Below are 21,139 nucleotides of genomic sequence, written 5' to 3'. Positions count from 1 at the left end.
CTGCTTTCAAAGTCTACCAATATCTCAAAAGCTTCCTGATACCTACTTTGGCATAAGCCCTGAGGACCACATTTATGGTCATAGGTCAGTGTATTGCCTCAATGGAGCCTCTCAGAATTCCTTAAGAACTCTCAAGCATGTTGAAATAAATGCTCTAAATTGGCACTACACATACTCTTAGGCATATTTGCATCTCCAAATGACTGAAAACACAAGCATTAAGATGCTTCAATCAATGAATCAGGATTTGCAGGAAGTTATTGTGAGCACTTTTTACACATAACATCATATACATACATCATTATATTAACTAGGTTGCCAAACAATTTACCCTACAATGTCAGCAATGCAAGCATTTGATGTTACCGTGCTTCAACAGCTTGTTAAATGACCATAAAGTAAGCCTGCACATACTTTTTTGTACTTTGCATTATGTTTCTACTCTTCAAGTAATAACAGCACCTTTTAATTCATTGAATTCAAAAGAAAATGAAAGCTAAGCTATTAAACAGGAGAACTACAGAACAGCTTCTCTCTCACAGACAAATGTCCTACATATTGCATCTGAAATATGCATAACAATAACAAGCCATGCTGGTACTAAGCTCTCTCACTCCCTTATCATTTCATGTAATTCATCCTTAACTTTTGGGTTTAAAACAGTAATTCTGCTTTTTCAACAGCTAAAAACAATGCAGTCAACATGAAACAAACCATACTAGGTAGTAACCACCTTATCAGCTTCCCTGGAACCATGAAAAGAGGCACAAGTGAAAAGCTGTGCCAGAAATTTTACAGTTGTTACCTACCTTTAACAGTAAAAATATTCTCTTTCAGTTTTATGAAATCATCTTCAGTTTCTGGAAGCTGCTTTAATTTTGTACATACTTTCCAAATTCTTATCAAACAGTCCTTAGCACAACTTGCTAAGAAAAGGTCCTCACCTATTTGTTTTCAGAAAAAGAAGAAAAAAAAAAAAAAATAGAGCCAAATTTTCATTACAATCACTGCCATGACTAAATTACTAACCTACCACCTTTCCATACATGCACTTAACAGAATTATCCCAATTTTTTCCTACTGTACACAGTATCATAAAGAAATCCAGTTTTAGCTGAACATCATTTCACTTTCCCTACTATTCAAATTCAAATTTCCCTACTACAATTCAAATTCTCTACTATTTTATAACATACTAGGAATATGTCCATGATTGTAGGATGTGGAAGATATGGTAAGCACTGTACATGTTATACATATACTTCCCTAGTATTTATGGGCTGTTGCTTTTGGAATTCTATCAGCCTCAATACTTGTCAAAATCTCCTTTCCTCCTTTACTTTCTCCAGGCTTGTAGCATCCTCAAATTCCTTTTTTTTTTTTTTTTTTGGTGCCATGCAATAACTATTTGATTAGTTAATGTCTGAAAAGATTCTCCTTGTAATTTCCCAATCAAAAAAAAAAAGGGGGCAAGGGGAAGCAAGAAAAGAAAATATAAACATTACAATTTCCCCTCTACTCCTCCTCACTCAGAGACATTTGTATATTGAAAAGGACAAGTTGCTAAAGTCCAAATTTTTTTGCATTTAAGTACCAGTCAGATAAACATACCTGAAACAAGCATGAAAAATGTTTTAATATGATACAAAATTTCATCTTAATTTTTAATATTAATTACCACCATCTCAGGAAAACAAACATCACAACAGCTTAGGTGCTACAGTGCATCAAGGTCAACTGTTGGAGGGGTAAAACACTAGTACTGCCATTAAACCACTATTTCACTTTATTCATCTTGCATACTGACCACAGACTGCCCACTCAACGCCTCTTATCCAATCTTCATGGCCAGAGAGTATTAACGTTTTCTGAAACTGAATAAAAACTCCTGTTACATCACAGAAATGCACCTAATGACTATGCACATATCAGCAATAAGCTTTATTTCTTCAAGTCTTTTATATTTATAGCTTCTATTATTTGAAACAGAGAAAAAAAAATAAGCCACTACTAAGGATTGTAATTTATACACAGATTCGAGGTGAGTCTTTTTGGTTTTGCCACCATTAGATACATGTAACCCACATATGAGCAGGAAAGGATGTGAATTTAAGGTTTACACCTGCAAGAGGCTACAGTCTCTCTATGATACCACTGAAACTTTTTTAAAGTTTATCAGGCTTACTGTGGTACACAAGAATAACATAATGCAGGTTTGATGTGACAAGTAATTTCTTGTATTTGTGTGAAGTGGATGCAACTGCAGGTGATGAAGAAAATGAATACAAGTAAAATCAACTACAAAAAGAAGAGTAAATGCTTTGAAATTATTGTCAAGAATAATTTTTTATTTATATATTTGTAATAGAACATGATTAGCAAGAATAAGTTATGGCACTGGCAATATTCTCTATGTTTCTTAAGTTTATTGACAAAATTTCTAAGGAAGGTATATATCAAGAACTGCTGATGGAAAACTCTGCATGAACACGGGCTCAGGAACACCAGAATGCAAACACAGTCTAGATTACCTTTTAAGAACTTTCACAAGTAATTTATTTTTATTTGTAACATATGTAATATTACTATTTTACTTTGATTCAAGCACAACTATTTACTCCTTTCTTAGCATTTAACTAATTTCTATTTTTCTTTGCCCAGAAACAGTGCTACTTCCATGACATTTTTTTACTCCAAGTTGAATTAAAATGCCTGAAGAAACTGTTACAGTTAAAATACTAGTGTAGTTTAATATTAATAACTTATCACATTATTTCTGGCATTATATGTTACTAAATCCCTTCTTACCTAGGCCTGCTTAGAACTATGACTAAATGACAGCCTTTCCTATCAGCACACACCTGCAACTGAGGTCTCCCTTCCTACCTGTGACAGGAAAAGAAAAAGGAAAAAATTGTATGCATATGAAAAAATCCACACTCAGAAATTGGTGCCACTCTCTTTATCCAGCATTTCTGATATTCTTCAAAACTACATTCCTATCAAACAGTATTACTCTACCTCTCCTCATCACACATTTGCAGCCACGATCTTAAAATGGTTTCATTTGGAAAAGACATTTTCCAAATGATCCACCCTCTCCAGCCATGAGCAGGGACACTTTCCACTAGACCAGGTTGCTCAAAGCCTCATTCAGCCTACTCTCAAGCCACTCCAGGGATGGGGCATCCACAACTTCTCTGGACAACTTGTTCCAGTCCCACAGTAAAGAATTTCTTCCTAATATCTACTCTAAACCTACCCTCTTTCAGTTTGAAGCCATTGCCCCATCTCCTGTAACATGCCCTTGTAAACATCCCTAAAATTATAGAACCATCTATATATGAGATACATGACCAGAACAGGATACATGATCAGACCAAGCTGATCAGATATTTCCACATCAGAAAGTTTAGGTCTTAAGAATGTGTTCTCACAGCCACCTAAGACTTACTTGGCTGGTCACTTCTGCAGCCACTTACACCTTTACATGGGACATTCCAGAGAGATGTTTATGTTAAGCATCTGCCCATGTAGAGGCAGGAAGGAACAGTCCAGGAAGTGAGATAAACAGCAACCTAAAGATTTGTCTGATGATGACATGCTTCTGGCAATACATAAAAAATATCTTTAGCAATTGATATTTTAGATAATAGATAAAACACATTTATTTATTCATTTATACGATCTTTGAGAAAATGCTCTGTATTTTATAGTCATCAATGTTAGGTGGTAACTTTTTTTCTAACGGAAAGATTTGTCTAGGCTGAACTGCTGCTAACATCCTTCTCTTTTATTGTTCCTTTAACACTAAAATAGTGTGTATATCTCCCGAAATTTGACCCTAATATTAATCCAAACACATACCTAATCATTTTCCCTTTTCAAGGTGTGGTGGTGTAGGGTTTTTTATAATTACCTTCCTCATCTTACATCAAAGAGATCTATTAATAAAAGCAGTGATTTGTTTTCCCTTAAAAGAGTAAAACTAATTATTTTGAGTTTATTAATACCACCTCAAATTTCTAAGTCATTTTCTGAACAGGATTTTAGGCACTACTTAGCTTGAAGTCAAGCATGCAGCTCTTTCATGATGCAGAACAAGCATGCTTAAACAGTCAGCTGAAAGTCTGTACTAATTTTTATATGCTTACATTGAATAGTCCCATTGAACTATTCAAATGATTTAAGGTAGTGGCTGCTGAATTTTATTACCTCATATTCACTCATGGCAGTAATACCATTGCTAGATGGTGTATGAAGCCTCACTACTGAAGAGAGATGCCCTCAAACCTGAAAATGCATCCAGTTCCTTAAATGGACTCATGCTGCTTTCCCATCCCTATAACACCACCCTCCACTCTTCAGCTATCTGAGCAGGGTCAGCACAGTGGCTGGAAAATAGAGGTGAACACAAGGGCTATTACCATACACAGAAGGGAAGCACGAGGAACACCACATTCTTAGTCATATGATTTAGTTTTAGGTGGTCTGCAAGGAGCTGGAGCCAGCAGTCCTTATGGGTCTCCTCAGACTTGAGATATTCTAAGATTCTATGAGTCAAAGTTTTCAAGATATTGGTTCCCATAAAAACTGTTGACTGAAACTGAGCAAGGAGTAGTGTATGCTGTTATGGTAGGATTTTTAGTATTGTTTTTGCCCTTTTCTTTGAAGTTTGTGTCTCTTGGCATCCTATATTCAGTTTCTTCAGATGTATTCAGTTCTAAAATTGAAGCAATATAAAAGTTCGTGCAGATGCACATGGTCATTATTTTTAGGTGATTCAGTAAAAGTTTCTACTGTTGTCTAGGTTCTATACACACCAGTGTTTTGAGCTGTCATTCTTCTCATTTTTTACAATTTTGTTTTTATAGTCTCATATTTCTTCTGTTTCAGTTTCCACTTGGTCCTCAATGGATACATAAGAAGTTACAGTACCAACAGTTAAATCTAACAAAACCTCCTGGTCTGACTAGTTCACAGGCTTTCCCATGCCTCTTACCTAATCTCTGAAAATTGTTGCTTAGCAGCAATCTGGTCTCTTTCCTTTTAAGCAAAGAATAAAGCTGTTCTGTAGGCAGCACAACTAATAAAACTGTGGACATGCCTAGCACACTCCACACAACTAATCCTGCTCACACTTTGGATACATATCTTTCAGGACCAGACTAGTAACCTGGCTAGTAGCTTGGTAAATCTGGCAATAGTGGTCCAAGTCTTCTCATTTTCTCCAGCAGACATTAGATGTGATATCTCTCCTCTATGCAGCTGTTAATCTCAACAGATTAGAAAGAGCCTGAATTATCTTTGATTCATCTCAACTATGCCAAACTATTTGGGTGGAACCCAAAACACATGGTACACCATCTTCTCAGAAAAACAAAGCTCAAATAGAAATGTTTTAGTTTAAAACTCTAATTTAGTCTGCTGGTTCACTTCCTTGCCCTCCACAGGCCACTTCTGTAGATGTTATATCCCAAGCAGGAAGACATATTATGGTTTATAAGATTTCTCCCTGGATACTTTTATAAATCAATACCCTCTTCCAAAAAGTCAGAAAAGCAAAGAATTCATTTTCTCTCTACTATATAACACAGTAAGGAATCTGTGAGTAAGGAGTATCAAAAGATGAAAAGCATGCCCACTCAGTTGTAAAAACCAAATAGTTTTTAATGAATAAATACATTTTGACTGCAAAATTAATGAGTTTATCAAAAGGTAGCTTGAATTAGCGAAGTAAACATGCTACATCCTCCCTCAGAGTCTAACAGTGCCCTTCAAGTTTCATAGGAATGCCCTGTTATAAATGCATGTTCTACCTCTGGATTCATACTCACATTCATAATAACCTTTTTGAGGATGTTAACTAAAGGAAGTGCTTTACAAGAGTCACTGTATTAAGTGAACAGAGCTACAGGCCCTTACCAGTAAGGGAATGACACAGGAGCTAAGATTCTAATCACTCTCCTACGCCAAGTTCCAATAAAAAATGGCAAGGCTACACTTCCTTTGAATACCTTTAATACTACTAAGAAGCCATAAAAAAGGTGTCAGTAGATCTGAGAAAACCTGATGAATGAGATTTAGCAGCTAGGCAGGAATTCATGTCCAAAGGCTCACAAGGATTTTTAATTCTGTTAATAGTTGTAAAACACAACACAGACTCTTCTCTTTGAGGCCTGCACAGTCCACTTAGCTAGACAGATGTTCTGGAAAGTTAAGATAGACACCAACAAGAAGTCCCACTTCATTTTAGAGATATTCTAAACACCAACTCTGTCACAACAGCTGGTGAAAATACTTTCTGAAATTGAAACTGTAAAAAATAAGACATGCAAAACAAAACTGCTCACCCCTTGTATAAATCAAGTTTCCTACCTCCAAACAAAGACAGCACAAACTTGCTTAAAAAGCTTAAGAGGGAACTTTTTTATTCAAGTTACCTTCCTTTACCCTCCACAGACTGACTGCCTTTTAAAACGGCAGACTATTGTTATAATAGAAAGTTTGGGCAACAATGGACAAAATAAGTTATGTACCTCTGAACATTTTTGGCAGTCAAACCTTATATAATTCATTAACCCAAATCATACAAGAAAACAAGTTTCAAGCTCTGAAGGAGAAAAACCAACCACACAGTCCCCGAGATAAAAGTCTTTCCTTAACACATGAGAATCAATAGTGGCATTTTGCCGTTGCTAATGCCCAGAGAATCAGAGAATTCTGACATAACTCATAAGCTACACAGGAAAAAAGAAGAAAAAAACTAACCAAGCACCCTTCTTTTCTTCTGAGTGGTCAAGAAATCATTAAACATAGAAGAAAGGAATTAAATACTTATCTTACTGGCAACAACAGCAACCAAAAAAATCTTATTACCGTACATGGCAGCACAAACAGGCAGAATTATCTATAAAGTAGCTTTTATCACTCTCAAAAAAAAAAAAATAAAGGAGTATCTATTCTTTAATCCCTAAAGGGAGTATGTCTGAGCAATTACAGCAGAATAAGTGGTTCTATATATGCCAGTTTCAAAGCAGGGTTCTAAATGGTAGCTTCACTGGTGAAATGGGAGAGCATTTGTGATTTGAAGGGTTTTTTAAGGGAGTGAGAGAAAGAAATAAGTGATACCGAGTTCTGTTTTGGAAAACAGTCATTCAACACATGCTTTAGAATCTAACAAAACCTCTGAACAGATGCAAGAGAGGAAATAACGTTTTTCTACTGCTCAAAAGGAATATTTATCTGTATGAAAAACTAAAAATTGCCAGCTTCCAAATAACACATGAAAAATGTGTGCTTTTATAAGATTGGATACTCCTAAAAATACTTTTTTTTGATGTTCAAAAGCAGTCAAACATAAAGGGCATACTTAGCAACAAACTTAAAATTCCTCAGAAGTCAGTTTTATTATAAGAATTTATAGAATGAAAGTAACATCATTTCCATATGAACAACTCAGTGCCTGGATACTTAATAAAGAAGGACAGTTGCAGCTCTTTTGTATCAGTGGGAATAGAAACAGGCCATCAGGGGAAAAAATTAAGAAAAACAAACACTTTCAGGCACTGAATTCAACTTCAATATTCTGTATGTGCATTTCATTATTACCTAGAAAAAAGGAATGAACTATTTGAAAAAAGGTTGTTGCATGCAATGGCTACATAGAGACAGAAAGGACTTACTGAAGGACTTTGAAAAAATCACCAGCACATTTGAAAAGAAGCAGAAGCTCAGTAATGCCCTGAGCAAGAGACAAAAATTGCAATTACCTGACCATTCTGCTGTATAAACAAACTTATTTTGTAGTCATCACCACCACAGGCCAGTATTGGTACTAGAAAGGAAAAGAAGGTCTTTTTTTTTAATAAGATCTAATAATCTAGGACATGAAAAAATATAAACAATGTAAAAATCAATACAGAAATACAACAATACTAACAGACAGGCAAGTGTGATACACCACTTTTTTAGCATTTTCTATATTAGCTGTCTAATAAATTAGTATCTTAAGAACACAGAATTCAAAAGTTATTTTAACTGCAAATAATATCTATAAATATTTAAGATGCTAAAAGAAGTAGTTTGCCTCAAGCTCATATATCTGTAAGAAGTTCAAGTATTAGAATTTTTAATTAATTATATTTTATTGACATCAACAGGCATTTGCTTTAAAAACAGAAAGAAGGAACAAAACAAGATGACTCAGAGCTAAGGCAATTCAAGTTCCTAAATCAACTAAGATGTGTTTAGATGGAGTTTGCATAATTATTATACAGCAAATAAAAATATCAGAATAGAAAGATAGATCACCATTATCTGTACCCAAGAACACAAAAGCAATGAAATGTTTTTCACTCAAGACTACTCAAGTCTTGAGTAGTAGTAGACTTCCACTGGCTAACCTAAAAAGTGCACAAACCCAGTACGTCTATTGAATCAAACCAGAGAAAGTTAAATTCAAAAAAGAGAAGTTAGGCAGTGTATTAGATCCTCTCTCCAACAGAAGAGGATGAAGAAAAATAGTTAACGTTTATTCCATTCTTCTTTTTTTTACATCATAAGGAAGAAGTGTTACTGCTGTAACATTGGGCTGAAACTGTACAAGCAAATAAATTTAGTATAATGCTGTGAAGAAATAAGTTTTAAGTTAAGGGCTAGACATTTGCATTTCTCAAGTCTGGGTAGAAAACCAGATACCAAATTTCACTAAAATCAACTACTTCTTTTAACAAAAAGCTTCCATAACATCCCTTCATATAGATAACTTTACTATGGATACATCAAATATCAACTTGAATATTCACAGTATGTTTATCATCTATACTAATCTCTTCTTTCTCCTTGTACCAAATCTGTACCTAGTTATCCGCTGTTCATCTTGCATTTCTCAGTCACATTCCATATTCTCTTATAGTTCCATCACTTGCTTCCTCTCTCTAACCTCTAAGTCACAATTCACCTCTGTCTCCTCCTCTCTTTAATAGTCTAAAAAAAAAAAACGGCTTTGGATTGAAGGTGATGAGCAGCTTTGAATGCAGACCTGGTCATCAGGTCCACAGAAATTGGGCAGAATTGACATTTTCTTCCATAAAACACAATACAATGGATGTTCTTGAAGACAATATCATCCTTTCCTGAGAAACACATTTGATGGGCCATTACTGTAATTACATATTTACTCAATGGAATGAACCTTTAATTAAGAAAAGCAAAGAGAGAATTATGATTTAGTTGCTGCTGCAGACAAATGCAAATACTTTCACTCAAAAAGTTCTATCAAGAAATATCTATCTGTCAAAAATGGACTAGTATATAGTTTTTCACATAAATGCTTCGGAGTATTAGAATTTGGATCTGATTAAGATAAAATTCCTGCAGAGGAAATAAAAAAAATAAGTTGGATAAGCAGAGCTTTTCCCAGTTCACTTGCCATTTTTTTTTACCTGTTGCAATTCAGTTCTGAGGAGACACTTATTTACTGTCAGAGGCCATGCTGTATCATGACAATTATCTAGGTCTTACGAAGAATCCGATTATATGACAAATAGCTGATCAAGATTTGTAAAAAATAAATCTTAATGCCAGCATTTTAGAAGCAGAGTTTGTGCAGGCACTGTAAGGCAAAAAGCAAGTAAGCAACTAAAACTGCAAAAAGCTCTTCTTCAAGGCTAAACACCAAATGTATAGAAACTCCTTAACAAAGAGGCTGCCAGAGAAGTGTTTAAGCTGCCTTCCAGCTGCAAATGGCTGGACAGGTTTTTATGAGCAGTCTATCAGATTTCCCTATTTGACTTCTTGACAAAAATGGTTTCATTTTTTTTTTTAATAATTCATTTCAAGGACAATCATTAAAATCCTATGCATCAGGAACTTCTTCTGAAAGTTAAAGCATTCATTGCATATATATTAATTTTCAATGCAAGCCTCAAATTTATTTTCTTGCTGAAATTAGAGATTACTGTAAATGCTTCAGGAAATGTAGTTTATGATTTTCAGAAAAGTAATTCTGTATTTAGTTCCTGCCTTAAGAAATGCAGATTGTTCTCGTGAGAAAAGCTTCTTTGAATCTCTGTCCAGCTGACAACTCAGTCTTCATAAAGATTTCTGAGCAACTTGTAAATTTATCATAACCATTTTTCCCTGAAGATTATTAAAATTCCAAATTGCCATTAGAAATTAATGTTTCTGACAAATGATCAGTAGTAGTTTTTAATAATATATTTTAAGCTACTTTATTTAGTATTCAGAATTAACATATTCCTCAGCTGTATGGACTACTGTGTCAGGTTTAGGGAGAAAACACTGGCTACATTTTATTAAAAGCCCCTTTACAGATTTCTACAGGAAACACCTCTATACATTTACGGTTCAAAATCTAAACTGTTTCTTTGCAATTTTAGCAGCAGAGGTCATCTGTATCGGAACTGGAACAAAAAAAGCAGATGTCTAGAATTTTTTTCAATTACACACAAAATAAAATTTTTGTGCAAATTGAAAATAATTTCAGTTCTTGAGAAAAATAAATAAGTCTTTTTCAGTTTATGAGCGCTGTACTGCTTTGGATAACTAATCTGAATTGGGATGGGATCATAATAAAGGATTGTCCTGCTCTCAATGTAGCTTTAAGCAACACTGATTTTGGGGACTCGGGAAAACAAAATCCTTGCTATTCCACCATTCACGGAAGCTTCAAACATTTCATACTATTTGAGTTTCAGAAACGCTTAGTTTTAAGAACTAATATGATAATTTTAATTTATGGTGTTTTCAGAATGTATGGTTACTTCTCATACACACCGTATGATTTCAACATTGAACAGATGCACTACTCTAGAGTGTTACAGTGAGAATTTCTTACCTGTTCAGTATCATAAATGAAGGTATAATCTGTTGTTTTGCAATATCAATGTTATGCTCATAGACACCACAGACACTTCACTTCTAAAAAATATTCACACTTGCAGTAATGATTTTAATTTAACCTCAAGCCTTTTAACTTCACCTTAACAAGTACATGGTAGTGTATTTACCTATTTACACAAAAAGAATATGTCTGTGGCAGCCTACAAAAGCTAACATTTCTGTTAGTAGAAACCTACATAAACCATACTGAACAGTCAGGTTAAAGTAGTTCAGCATCTCAAATTTTCTCACATTTAAGACTGAACAAACAGATGATAAACACTGCTTGGGAACCTATGGTTTTCAATGCAGGCCTTCAGATTTTTTCTGAATTTTGCCTTTCAATTCAAACAACAAGAGAAACATATGCAGCAGCACCACAAGGAACAGGTGGAACTAACAGCATCATCCTAACCCATTCATTTACAGTATTGTTACCCTGGTTTAAAGCTTTCCATCTCAACAGCTCAACTAAACAACTCCATCTGAGTGCCATTTGGAAGACATTGTAATCAGTCTTTATTTTTAATTACTGAGAAGAGTTCAGAGAAAATCTTTAGATACAAGAATCAGTTTAAACAGATTTCATAGAAAACAAAAACTGTGGCACACATGTCTGGAGTTAGTAAAATGAAAATCTGTTTGGGGGATTTCTCAGATTTTTCTTCCTGCATTGATATTCAAATTGTACAGCTTTACTCACCATCGCTGCCAGGCAAGAAGGATAAGGAGACATCCAGAACAAATCCATTTCCAAAGTCCAGAATTTCAATGCATTTAGCTGGAAAATAGGAACAGACAGTGTTGATCTCATTCGCTGTGACTATTACAATTACACTTCATTTAATTCTATATTACATAGTTAAAATTTCCCATCCATTTTTATTTTAATAAGTTGAAAAAAAATCTACATTTTTTTTCAGAAGCCTAAACAATAATATCATATTCTGTATGGCCATAAAAAATCATCCAGTTAGTTGAGTTAGAAGATAATACTGAGTGTTAAATCTATAAAGCTTCACTGCGGTAACACACCAGAAGCAATAAATATTACAAAATATATCCTGTGGCAATAGCATTAACACAGGAAGATAAAACTGAATTTTCTACAACAGCAGCTAGAGATGAGCAAAAACCTGACAACATCCCTGAGATCCTGGAAATCATTAAACTAGTAAGCCATCCAGATGAAAATCAACAAGAAGATAGCAGAATAAAACCTGTCTACAGCAGAAGAATTAGTTCCTCTATCACTGCAACCCACACCAGCAAGACAAAATGGAAAAGATGAGACTTCATGGAGCTCTTTGGGAGCACCAAAAACACCTTCCAGAACATGGAACTGTAGATTGCCAACTCCCACCTCTTGCACTTAGGCAAGGCAATATGAGATCTTCAAATACACCCAAGAAGGAAAAAGGTAGCTGAAAAATTGCAGTCACTAAAACTGAAGCAGCAAATAACACCTTAAATCTCAATTATCTACCCAATTTATTTCTTATGTATTTTAGAATGCTGTTTTCCCATATTTCCATGCAAGACCCTAGTTCAATAGAAGGTCAAGATCCCATTGTCCCAAACTTCACTGGACTCAGGACAATAGAAAAAAACAAGCGACTAGTAAAACCTCACATTTCTAATGCCAGCATTAATCATTTTACTACATAATTCTGCTTCACATGTGGATACAGCTAGTCTTCCTCCACATAACAGAGCAAAACAATGGTTCAGATTATCATAATCTGAATACATATTTTTTTAAAGAAAGTAAATTCTTGCCACACATCCCTGATGAAATATAGAGATAAATTATTCTGCAGAACAAATATGGCCCAAGGCTTTCCAAGAGTAATATAGGGCTTTGATGTACTAAAGTCTGAAGACAAATCAATGTAGTTGCATTACAAGATGTTAGGATTTAATATCTAATGGATAAGCATTCATCATTCTTATTTAACCAGTATGTTTTCACTAACATTAAAAAAATGTTACCTTCTGAACCATGCTGAGACCAGATTCTCACAGTTGAGTCAGAGGCTGCAGAAGCTATTAGCAGATTTAAATCAGGTTCATCTGACTGGTAGACAGCATCCACAGCAAAAACAGCATCCGTGTGGCCTTTGAGAGGAATACTTTTCACAAGCTAAACACATGAGAAAATTTTACAAAGTTTTAAATTCTAGTAATTTTTGTGAGACAATTTTTAAAGCCACTTTAGGGAAAAAAAAAAACAAACTTAATACTGAAAACCAGTTCTACACCTGCAATGGGAGAGTGTCTGTCAAGCTATGCTTAAGCTAGAGCATATTCCAGGAAACCCAGAGAAGGGATACAGCGGCAATGAATATTAAATTGGTAAGATTTTGCTCAAAGCTGAACAGAATTACACGTTCCTGTATATATTACACAAACCTCACCCTTCCTTGAGGGAAGCTGGAAACAGTACAGAAGTTAGGAAGAGAAGTTTTCCTTCCTTTTTATCCTTCTCTTGTCCCTCACCCTAAAGAACGTCTCACATAAGTTTGAGAACCTTAGTGAAGGAGATAGAGAAGAGAACACAATGGAATAAGCAGCAGCTACAGCAGCTCTAGCAGCAATGTTTAGCTTGTGTTCTCACAAATCAAAACAGCTTTTTACTGCTTCAAAATGCCAACATGAGAAACAAAGCCACTAAATTTAGACAATAAGTACAGGTGATTCAATTTGCAATCTGTTATTCATAAACACAGAGATCAAAATGAGAACCTTTGAATTTTGTAACCAGCAGTTATCCAGCATTTATTCAGATTTTATCATAGACAGACTTGACATCTCTTTTCAAAGTACAGCCTGGTAGGCCTCAGTGAGAATTTTTGATTGGTTGAATACAGAACTTTGTTTTTAAGAATTTACACTAGTCCAGAACTCCCATTAAAATGTGCACATTTAGCCACATTCTTTTGAAATTATTGCCATATGGCTGTACACCACATCAGCAGATAAAGTTTATTAAAAAGTCTGTAAGTTAAATAAATGCATGAACAATGGATCAGGATGAGAAATAACTTATTTCTGAGAACCTTCCCCCAACAAAGTAGGTTAATTTCCCCCTACTATGCATTTTCATGCATTTTAAAATGCCAAGTCTAATAACCTACTTTGAGACAGATGATGAAATGGGTTACCTACACAGCCATTCACAATCTAGTGCTTAATAAGCAAGATGTTAAAAGCTAGATAATAAAGTGTTTTTTTCATCAAAATTTCAGGTCATTTGGAAGGCTCTTTCACACAACACTGAATCTTTTGCCTTACATTTTACAGTGAAAATAATAAATTAACATGTCTCCTTACTTTTCTCCATTTCTCAGTTTCGTTAAACATCTACTCCAACTTGTATATCATCCTGGTAAGACTATCTATATACAAACCCCACACTATTGTACAGATTGACCAGAAATCACTAGAAATGGAAATAAGGAAACAAGGAAGAAGGACACAGAAAATGCCAGCTCAGAATAGTCCTCATGGTTTGAAGGCTTTAAGGTGGTTTAAAGAAAACTGCCATGTGAGATCAGAAAGCTGATGAATCAAGAACAGACAAATAGGGTCTTTCAGACACCTAAACAAATCCACTCAATGACTAACAGGTTCGTAAATTTCTTTACCAATGTTGATTTGAAAAAGACGAACCACAGAAAAGAGGAAACAACATTTACAGTAATACATAGCAAGACAGAGTACCAACAATTTCAAGGGTACACGCACTGGGTTCAATTAAAAAAAACCCAAAACAGTCAAAGGGAAACAAATACTATGAACCAGAAATACAAACAAAACAGATCATTTGTGATATGTGAGAACTAGTCCAGAGGGAGATTTGAAAAGAGGTTACCTGATTATTCCATGTTACTGTATCTTTCCATTCCCAAAGAATAAGTTGCTTATCAGATCCACCAGAAATTAACTCTGTTTCAGCAGCTAAAAAATATGCTTTAGTTAGTTCAGTGTACACTTAACTTTGTAACAGCAACATAAGCAGTTCTGCTGGTTACTACTAACAAAATATCACTGGTAACCAAAGCTTCCACCAAAATAAAGTATGGTTAATAGAAGTGGCACTGTGCAGAACAGATTAAAAGCAAAGATATTCCCCAAGAAAATATAAAGAGAAAATTCTCAGGACTATTTAAAGTTCTGTGTGAAAGTGGTAAAAATAACTTTCCAGAAGACTCTCAAATTCAACAGTGTAAACTAATCTTTTGGGTTTTTGTTTGGTCTTTTTGGAAGACAGGAATATAAAGCAAGAGAAATTTAACCAAACAGAATTCAAACCGTCACAAGAAAATTTAATTCCCAAATTCCCTGAAAATAACTTCTTCCAATAATTTTCAAGAAGAATATGTTTCAGTGCAACCCCTTGAAAGGATGGCAGTTTATATCACTATTAAAAGCTAATGTTGGCACCTCAGTATTTCTCAAAACAAAGGAAGCAGCACATTACATTAACAGTCTAATCAACAGTCAAAATTCTCTTCTTCAGTGAATTTCCATAAACACCTAAGGGCAAGAATATATGCCTATGAAAAGCCTGCACTAAACAATGTTAAATTCTGATATTACTATCCAGCAAAAGCCTCATAAATATCTCAAACATTTATTTATATCTGAAGTTTCTTTTTATTGAGCACATAACCTCTATGCAACTTCAGAGCTTTATACTCAGAGATTGCTGAAAAGGCATTGAATCAAAGTCAAAACATGCAAAACTCCAAACATTACTGAAGAGAATGGTAGAAGAACAAGCAACACAAGCCATCGACCTGTGTGAGCTGCCACAGCCCCAGGCAAACATCTTCCTGGGGTGCCTTTGGCTGTGGGGCCAGAAGTAGAGATCCCCTCACCACACAGTTCACCTGAGTTTGGCAGCTCGCATTCCTGCAGACCCATCTGTTAAAATGAGGCCACACCTTGAGTACTGTGTCCAGTTCTGAGCCTCTCAATTCAGGAAGGGCACTAATGTACTGAAGCAGGTCCAGAGATGGGCATTAATGCTGATAGAGCATTAGATGGAGCATGCATCTTATTTGTGGCAGAGGGAGCTGGGCATGTTTAGCCTGGAGAAGAGGAGGCTCAGGGCAGACCTTATCATTCTCTACAAACACCCGAAAGGAGGGTGTAGCCAGGTGGGGGTCGGTCTCCTCTCCCAGCTAGCAAGTGACAGGATGAGAGGACACAGCCTTAAGCTGCACCAGGGGAGGTTTAGGTCGGACATCAGGGAAAATTTCTTCACAGCAAGGGTGCTTAGACATTGGAATGGGCTGCCCAGGGAGGTGGTGGAATCACTGTCCCTGCAGATAGTTAAGGAAAGACGGAACGTGACACCCAGTGCCATGCTCTAGTTGACACGGTGCTGTTGGCTCAGAGCATGAGCTCAATGATCTTAAAGATAGTCTCCAAACTAATTAATTGTGTGAAAACCCCTAGTGGGAAGCTAGGCTTAAGGTGAAAGATGCACTGCAAGGGTGGCAGTTCCCTATTTCCTCGAATGTCCAGCGCAGCCCCGCTGCTGCCGAGCCTCCCCGGCCACCTCCGCCCTGCGAGGGCAGCAGCGCCCGCGGCCCGAGGGAACCGGCCCGGGCCCCGCCCCACCGCCGCGCTACTCACCGTGGTCCCGCCGGCGGACCCAGCCCACGCAGTTCACCCTGCCGGCGTGGCCGCGGAGGGCGGCGACCGCCCGCCTCACCTACGGGACAGACACACAGCACCGAGCGTCAGGGACTCGGAGTGGGACCGGACTGCGACTGGTCCCGGTCCCGGTCCCCTCACAAAGTGCATCAACTCACCGCCGGGTCGTAGAGGATGACGTCGTGGCAGCTGCCGAAGGCGACGAGGCCACCGCGGCCCCAGGCCAGGACGCCGCCGCCCGCGCTGTTGGCGCAGCAGGCGATGTGACAGACCGACACGGGCGCCGCCATCTTGGCCGCCGCCATCTTGGCCGCCGCCGCGTGCGCGACCCCGCGCGGCTCCCGTGGCAACGACCCCGCGCGAGGCGGGGCTGAGGGGCGGGGCCGCGCCTGGGCCGGGTGCGGGGTGCCGGGTGGGGATTTGCCTCTTGCGCCTTCTGCCTGCAGTTCAAGGGTTTCAAAAGTGTAAAACTTTTCTGTTTGCTGACTGCTGTGAAGAAATCCCTCCTAATGCCCAATCTAAATGTCCCCCGGTGCAGCTTAGGGCTGTGTCCTCTCATCCTGTCGCTGGGTGCCTGGGAGAAGAAAGCAACCCCCACCTGGCCATAATCTCTTTTCAGGGAGTTATAGGGATCGACAAGGTCCCCCTGAGCCTTCTTTTCTACAGGCGAAACAAGTCCAGCTCCCTGCACCTTCACCCTCTCTGGATTCTTCGCCTGGAATCAAGTGGTTCCACCTGAGCTTGGAGAGAGCTGCGTATCAGAGATGGTGTCGCTGATACCCATTCCTGGGCTGCTTCCATCACCTATGAAAATGGTGGTGCCACCTCCTGATAAAGATTCATGCTCAAATTAAGTCTCTGACGTCGGGATGTATTTAATATTACCGTGTATGATTTCCCTAAAATTGAGAATTTGCAGCTGAGCAATGGCCGGGCTCAACAGCTTGATCTGAATATGTTTGAATACCTCTGCTTTTCAGGGGAATAAAAAAATATGACAACAGAGCAATTTGTGAATTCCATCTGTTACATTTTTATTTTTTCATTCTTTTATATACTTATTGCCCTTCCTGCACGAGAAATTGAAATCAAAGCAAGAAAAAGAATGCTGCAGTGATATTCTAGTTTTACTTGTATGGTCACTGGCATTGAGAAATGGGGTCACAATATAGGCACGGATGTGTTCAAATTTTATCAGCCACTTGGCTTCACAGGCTCAAGGACTTTGCTAGTTCCCAGTAGCCACAGGTACAAACAGCTGCCCCACAGGCTGAGCAGGAGTTTTAGCAGGACCTTCAATACATCCACGCTGCCTCCAAATGTGCTGCCCCACACACACAGAAGGCCATGGAGTATAAGCCAGGTTGAAGTATAAATGGAGAGCTCAGCTATGCAAGCATGGAAAGGGAAACAGAAGTGTGCTTCCTGTCCCCAAATCATACCTAAAATATCCTGAAATAATTGCAACTGAACTGAAAAGCTGGAAAGTCTGGGCTGGAGGGAGAAGCTGGTTTTATGAGGCTGTGCAAGAGGTGGGGGCAGGAAGAGAAAGCAGTGAAAAGCAAGCAGGCAGCCAGAGGAAACACTGCATAGCACGTGGAACATTTTGGGCCCTAAACCTCTCCTGCTTTTATCTCCCCCTGTGTTCTTGAATCGTGGCTGGCAGAGCGCTGTAACCTGACACAAAACCACTGCAGATAGGCACAGTTGTTTTCCAGTGGATATGAGAGGAAGGAAGCTGTGCCTGATCACACGCTAGATACAGCCAGAAATGTTAGCTGCTAGGGGAACAAATGACTCCGTGCTGAAAAATGCATGGATCCAGTCATCAAAGCATGCCTTGACTGAGGAGTGCTGTCTGGAGCTGCCAAGGATGGCTGCGCAGCACTCAGGTTGCACAGCAACCCCTTCTGAGCGGGCCTTGCCAGGCCGGAGTCAGGGCTCCAGCAGAAGGAGGTCGGGCACTGCCAGAAAGCTGGGTCATGTTATAGGAGTTGCGTCTGTTGCTGTGGGAACAAAGCTGCCTCGGGCTGTGATGGTAGGCATAAGTGTAGGCTTTTCCAAGATGGATTGGGTGAGAGACTCCTCTGTGAACAAAAAGTTAACCCAACTGATAGTTAACCTGCTGCTTTTGCTGTCCTCTAAACAGTTTTACTGGGGTGCTGCTTGTATTGGAGAGATTAGGGGTTGTGTCTTTGCACCCTCAGGCATTGTGGCACCATTCTGTAGGGCTAGTCCTTGCACACCTCAGGGTGCTTTTCCAGCCAGTTTGAGATACCGCATTGTGGAGGGCTGCTAGTGCCAAGTATAGACAGTGATTGCTTCTTTTCCCCAAAAAAAGGTGTGTCACTGTCACCCCTCTGCCACCCTAACAGAGTCCAACACAGAGAACTGAGATAAATCAACACAGAATATGGACTTAATAGTGCCATGAGGAATGCTGTAGCAGTGGCACCATGTTAGCAGCCATGGCTAAGGAAACACAGGAAGGTGGATTTATGTCCAGACAGATAAGCGCAGATGAGCCTGGTTTCTTGCTTGTCATGAGTAGGATACTTATGTCAGTACTCTGACCAAGGCCTCATTCAAATGAGACTCTGAGCCTTTGGTCAAACCCAAGAAAATTTTTTTGTGGATTCTAATGTTACAGGATCTTCTCTTGAAAACTGAAAAGTCTGAAGGATATTGTATGAGAAGTTTAGAGTATCAGCTAATTACTATAGAATCAGTATGCCTTTTAGGAACACTTTATAAGGAATACTTTATAAGGAAAAAAAAGTATAAAGTACTCCTAAATAGTAATATTTTGGAATACTTTTAAGGAAGTAATAGTGATGGTCATTGCTGTTGCAAGGATAGAAAAGGACATACTCTAGACTCGTTGCTAGCTGCCAGTCTTCATTCATAGCTAATGGCCTCATGAAATTAAAATCTCCTTTACAGGCCCATAGAAGTTCTTTCCCCTTAGAGTGTTTCTTTCCCCTTAGAGTGGGTCATCATATCTGTCCTTGTTTTCCTTCATGTTCCCAGGAAAGAACTTCTTTATTTTTCAGAAATATATGTAAAAGTAATCTTTCTCTTCTTCTCTCTTTGGTGTAATTTTGAGACACAGGAAGAACTCAGTTCATTGAACTATAGAGATGGTTATTGTGGTGCCTAAGCAGACTTCAAAAGTCACTCCATAGTTTTGTTCATATCTTTTATGTGTCCCAGTGTGGTTCTGCCAATGGAGGTACATCAACAAGCTCTGATAAGGGAGATACTACTTGAACAAAAGCTTTTTTGAGCTGGAAATATTTTTTCTAGTTCATTAGGCATTGGAAAAACTTCTATTCCAGTAGTAATTTAGTAGCAAACCAGTAATTTTGTATAGTAATTTTGTATAGTAATAGTCATTTTGATGGTAAACCCATGTTTACAAGTGATGTTTTGCAGATAGAGGTGGTTTAGTGCCCTTCATGTGCTCCCTACCCAACTTGGTTATGCCTACAACTTTATGAGAGATGGAGAAAATACAACACTGATGATAAAGTTGTATTTAATGCTTAATGTTCTTATCTAACTATGTCTAAACACTGAGATGAAAATATAATTACATTGCAAATATGTTAAATCAAAGTTTAATGCTTTCTTTCATTGGGTGAAATATCCTTGGTTTACAAGGGTATGTGTTCATAGACAGGAGTCATTCTATAAGATCCTATGAAAAGGAGCAGTCACATCTTAGTTTTACAGTTTAATTAAGTTCAACAGAAGAAAGTTCAAAATTTGTTAAATGAGCAAAGCTAGTACTCAAAGGCTGGGGGCCTTGTTCTTGCAAGTTGTTGAACTCAGCCTGTCTTTATGTGTCTTCATTGTATACATGCTTATCAAGTAATCCCTAATGAAATTGACTCATATACAAGTTATTGTTTGCTATTTTTACTTTAGGTTTGCTCCAGCAGCAACCTGAATGAATAGTGCCTGGTGAATGAGATAGCTATTCAGTATTTTAATGTCTCCTCATTAGCTATATCATGGCCCTAGGCTTAATTTGTTGTACAGTAGTCTTTCTGTACAGCACGGAATTATCTTTTTCCATAGTCCTTTTTTTGTGGTTTCTTTTTTTTTGTTTTGTTTTTTTTTTTTTGTTGTTGTTGTTGTTTTTTTTTTTTGTGTGTGTGTGTTGTTTTTTTTTTGGGGGGGGAGGTGGGGAGTTTGTTGGGTTTTTTGGTTTGTTGGGGTTTTTTGGGGGGTGGTTTTTGTTTATTTGTTTGTTTGGTTTTTTTGTGTAACTTCTACTGCCACAGCACCTGAATATCTCAGGAAAAACTTTATGAGTTATATTTTTATTTATAAGATAACTCTTAGGCAGAGGGATATTGTTACATTCATTTCTTGGGGTCAAATTCTGCCTAAACCAGAATTCATAATAAAATAACAGACTTATAGAATGGCTTGGGTTGGGAAGGGCCTTAAAAATCATGTACTTTCAAGCTCCTGCCATGGGAGCTTGATGGGACCCGGTTTCTCAGGGCCCCATCCAACCTGGATTTGAATACTTCCAGGAATGGAGCATCCACAGCTT

The 21,139-nt window shown here is 37.8% G+C and overlaps 1 protein-coding gene across 2 annotated transcripts in view; it reads right to left on the bottom strand.

Annotated features, from left to right (window-relative positions):
* Positions 1–16,891, bottom strand: part of ELP2 (elongator acetyltransferase complex subunit 2) — a 38,014-nt gene extending 21,123 nt beyond the window's left edge. For both annotated transcript variants that reach the window (XM_021528724.2, XM_021528725.2), the window contains exons 1-8: positions 16,731–16,891; positions 16,552–16,630; positions 14,780–14,865; positions 12,898–13,048; positions 11,609–11,686; positions 7,773–7,837; positions 1,808–1,874; positions 810–944 (exon numbers count right to left, since the gene is read on the bottom strand). In XM_021528724.2, coding sequence (XP_021384399.2) covers positions 810–944; positions 1,808–1,874; positions 7,773–7,837; positions 11,609–11,686; positions 12,898–13,048; positions 14,780–14,865; positions 16,552–16,630; positions 16,731–16,877 — 808 coding nt within the window. In that variant the 5' untranslated portion in view covers positions 16,878–16,891. The remainder of the gene's footprint in view (positions 1–809; positions 945–1,807; positions 1,875–7,772; positions 7,838–11,608; positions 11,687–12,897; positions 13,049–14,779; positions 14,866–16,551; positions 16,631–16,730) is intronic.
* Positions 16,892–21,139: the final 4,248 nt, after the last annotated feature.

Source organism: Lonchura striata, chromosome 1 (assembly GCF_046129695.1).
Source record: "Lonchura striata isolate bLonStr1 chromosome 1, bLonStr1.mat, whole genome shotgun sequence".
Lineage (NCBI taxonomy): Eukaryota > Metazoa > Chordata > Aves > Passeriformes > Estrildidae > Lonchura > Lonchura striata.
The sequence above is the reverse complement of the archived record's forward strand: the minus strand, read 5'-3'. Positions and strand labels throughout refer to the sequence as shown.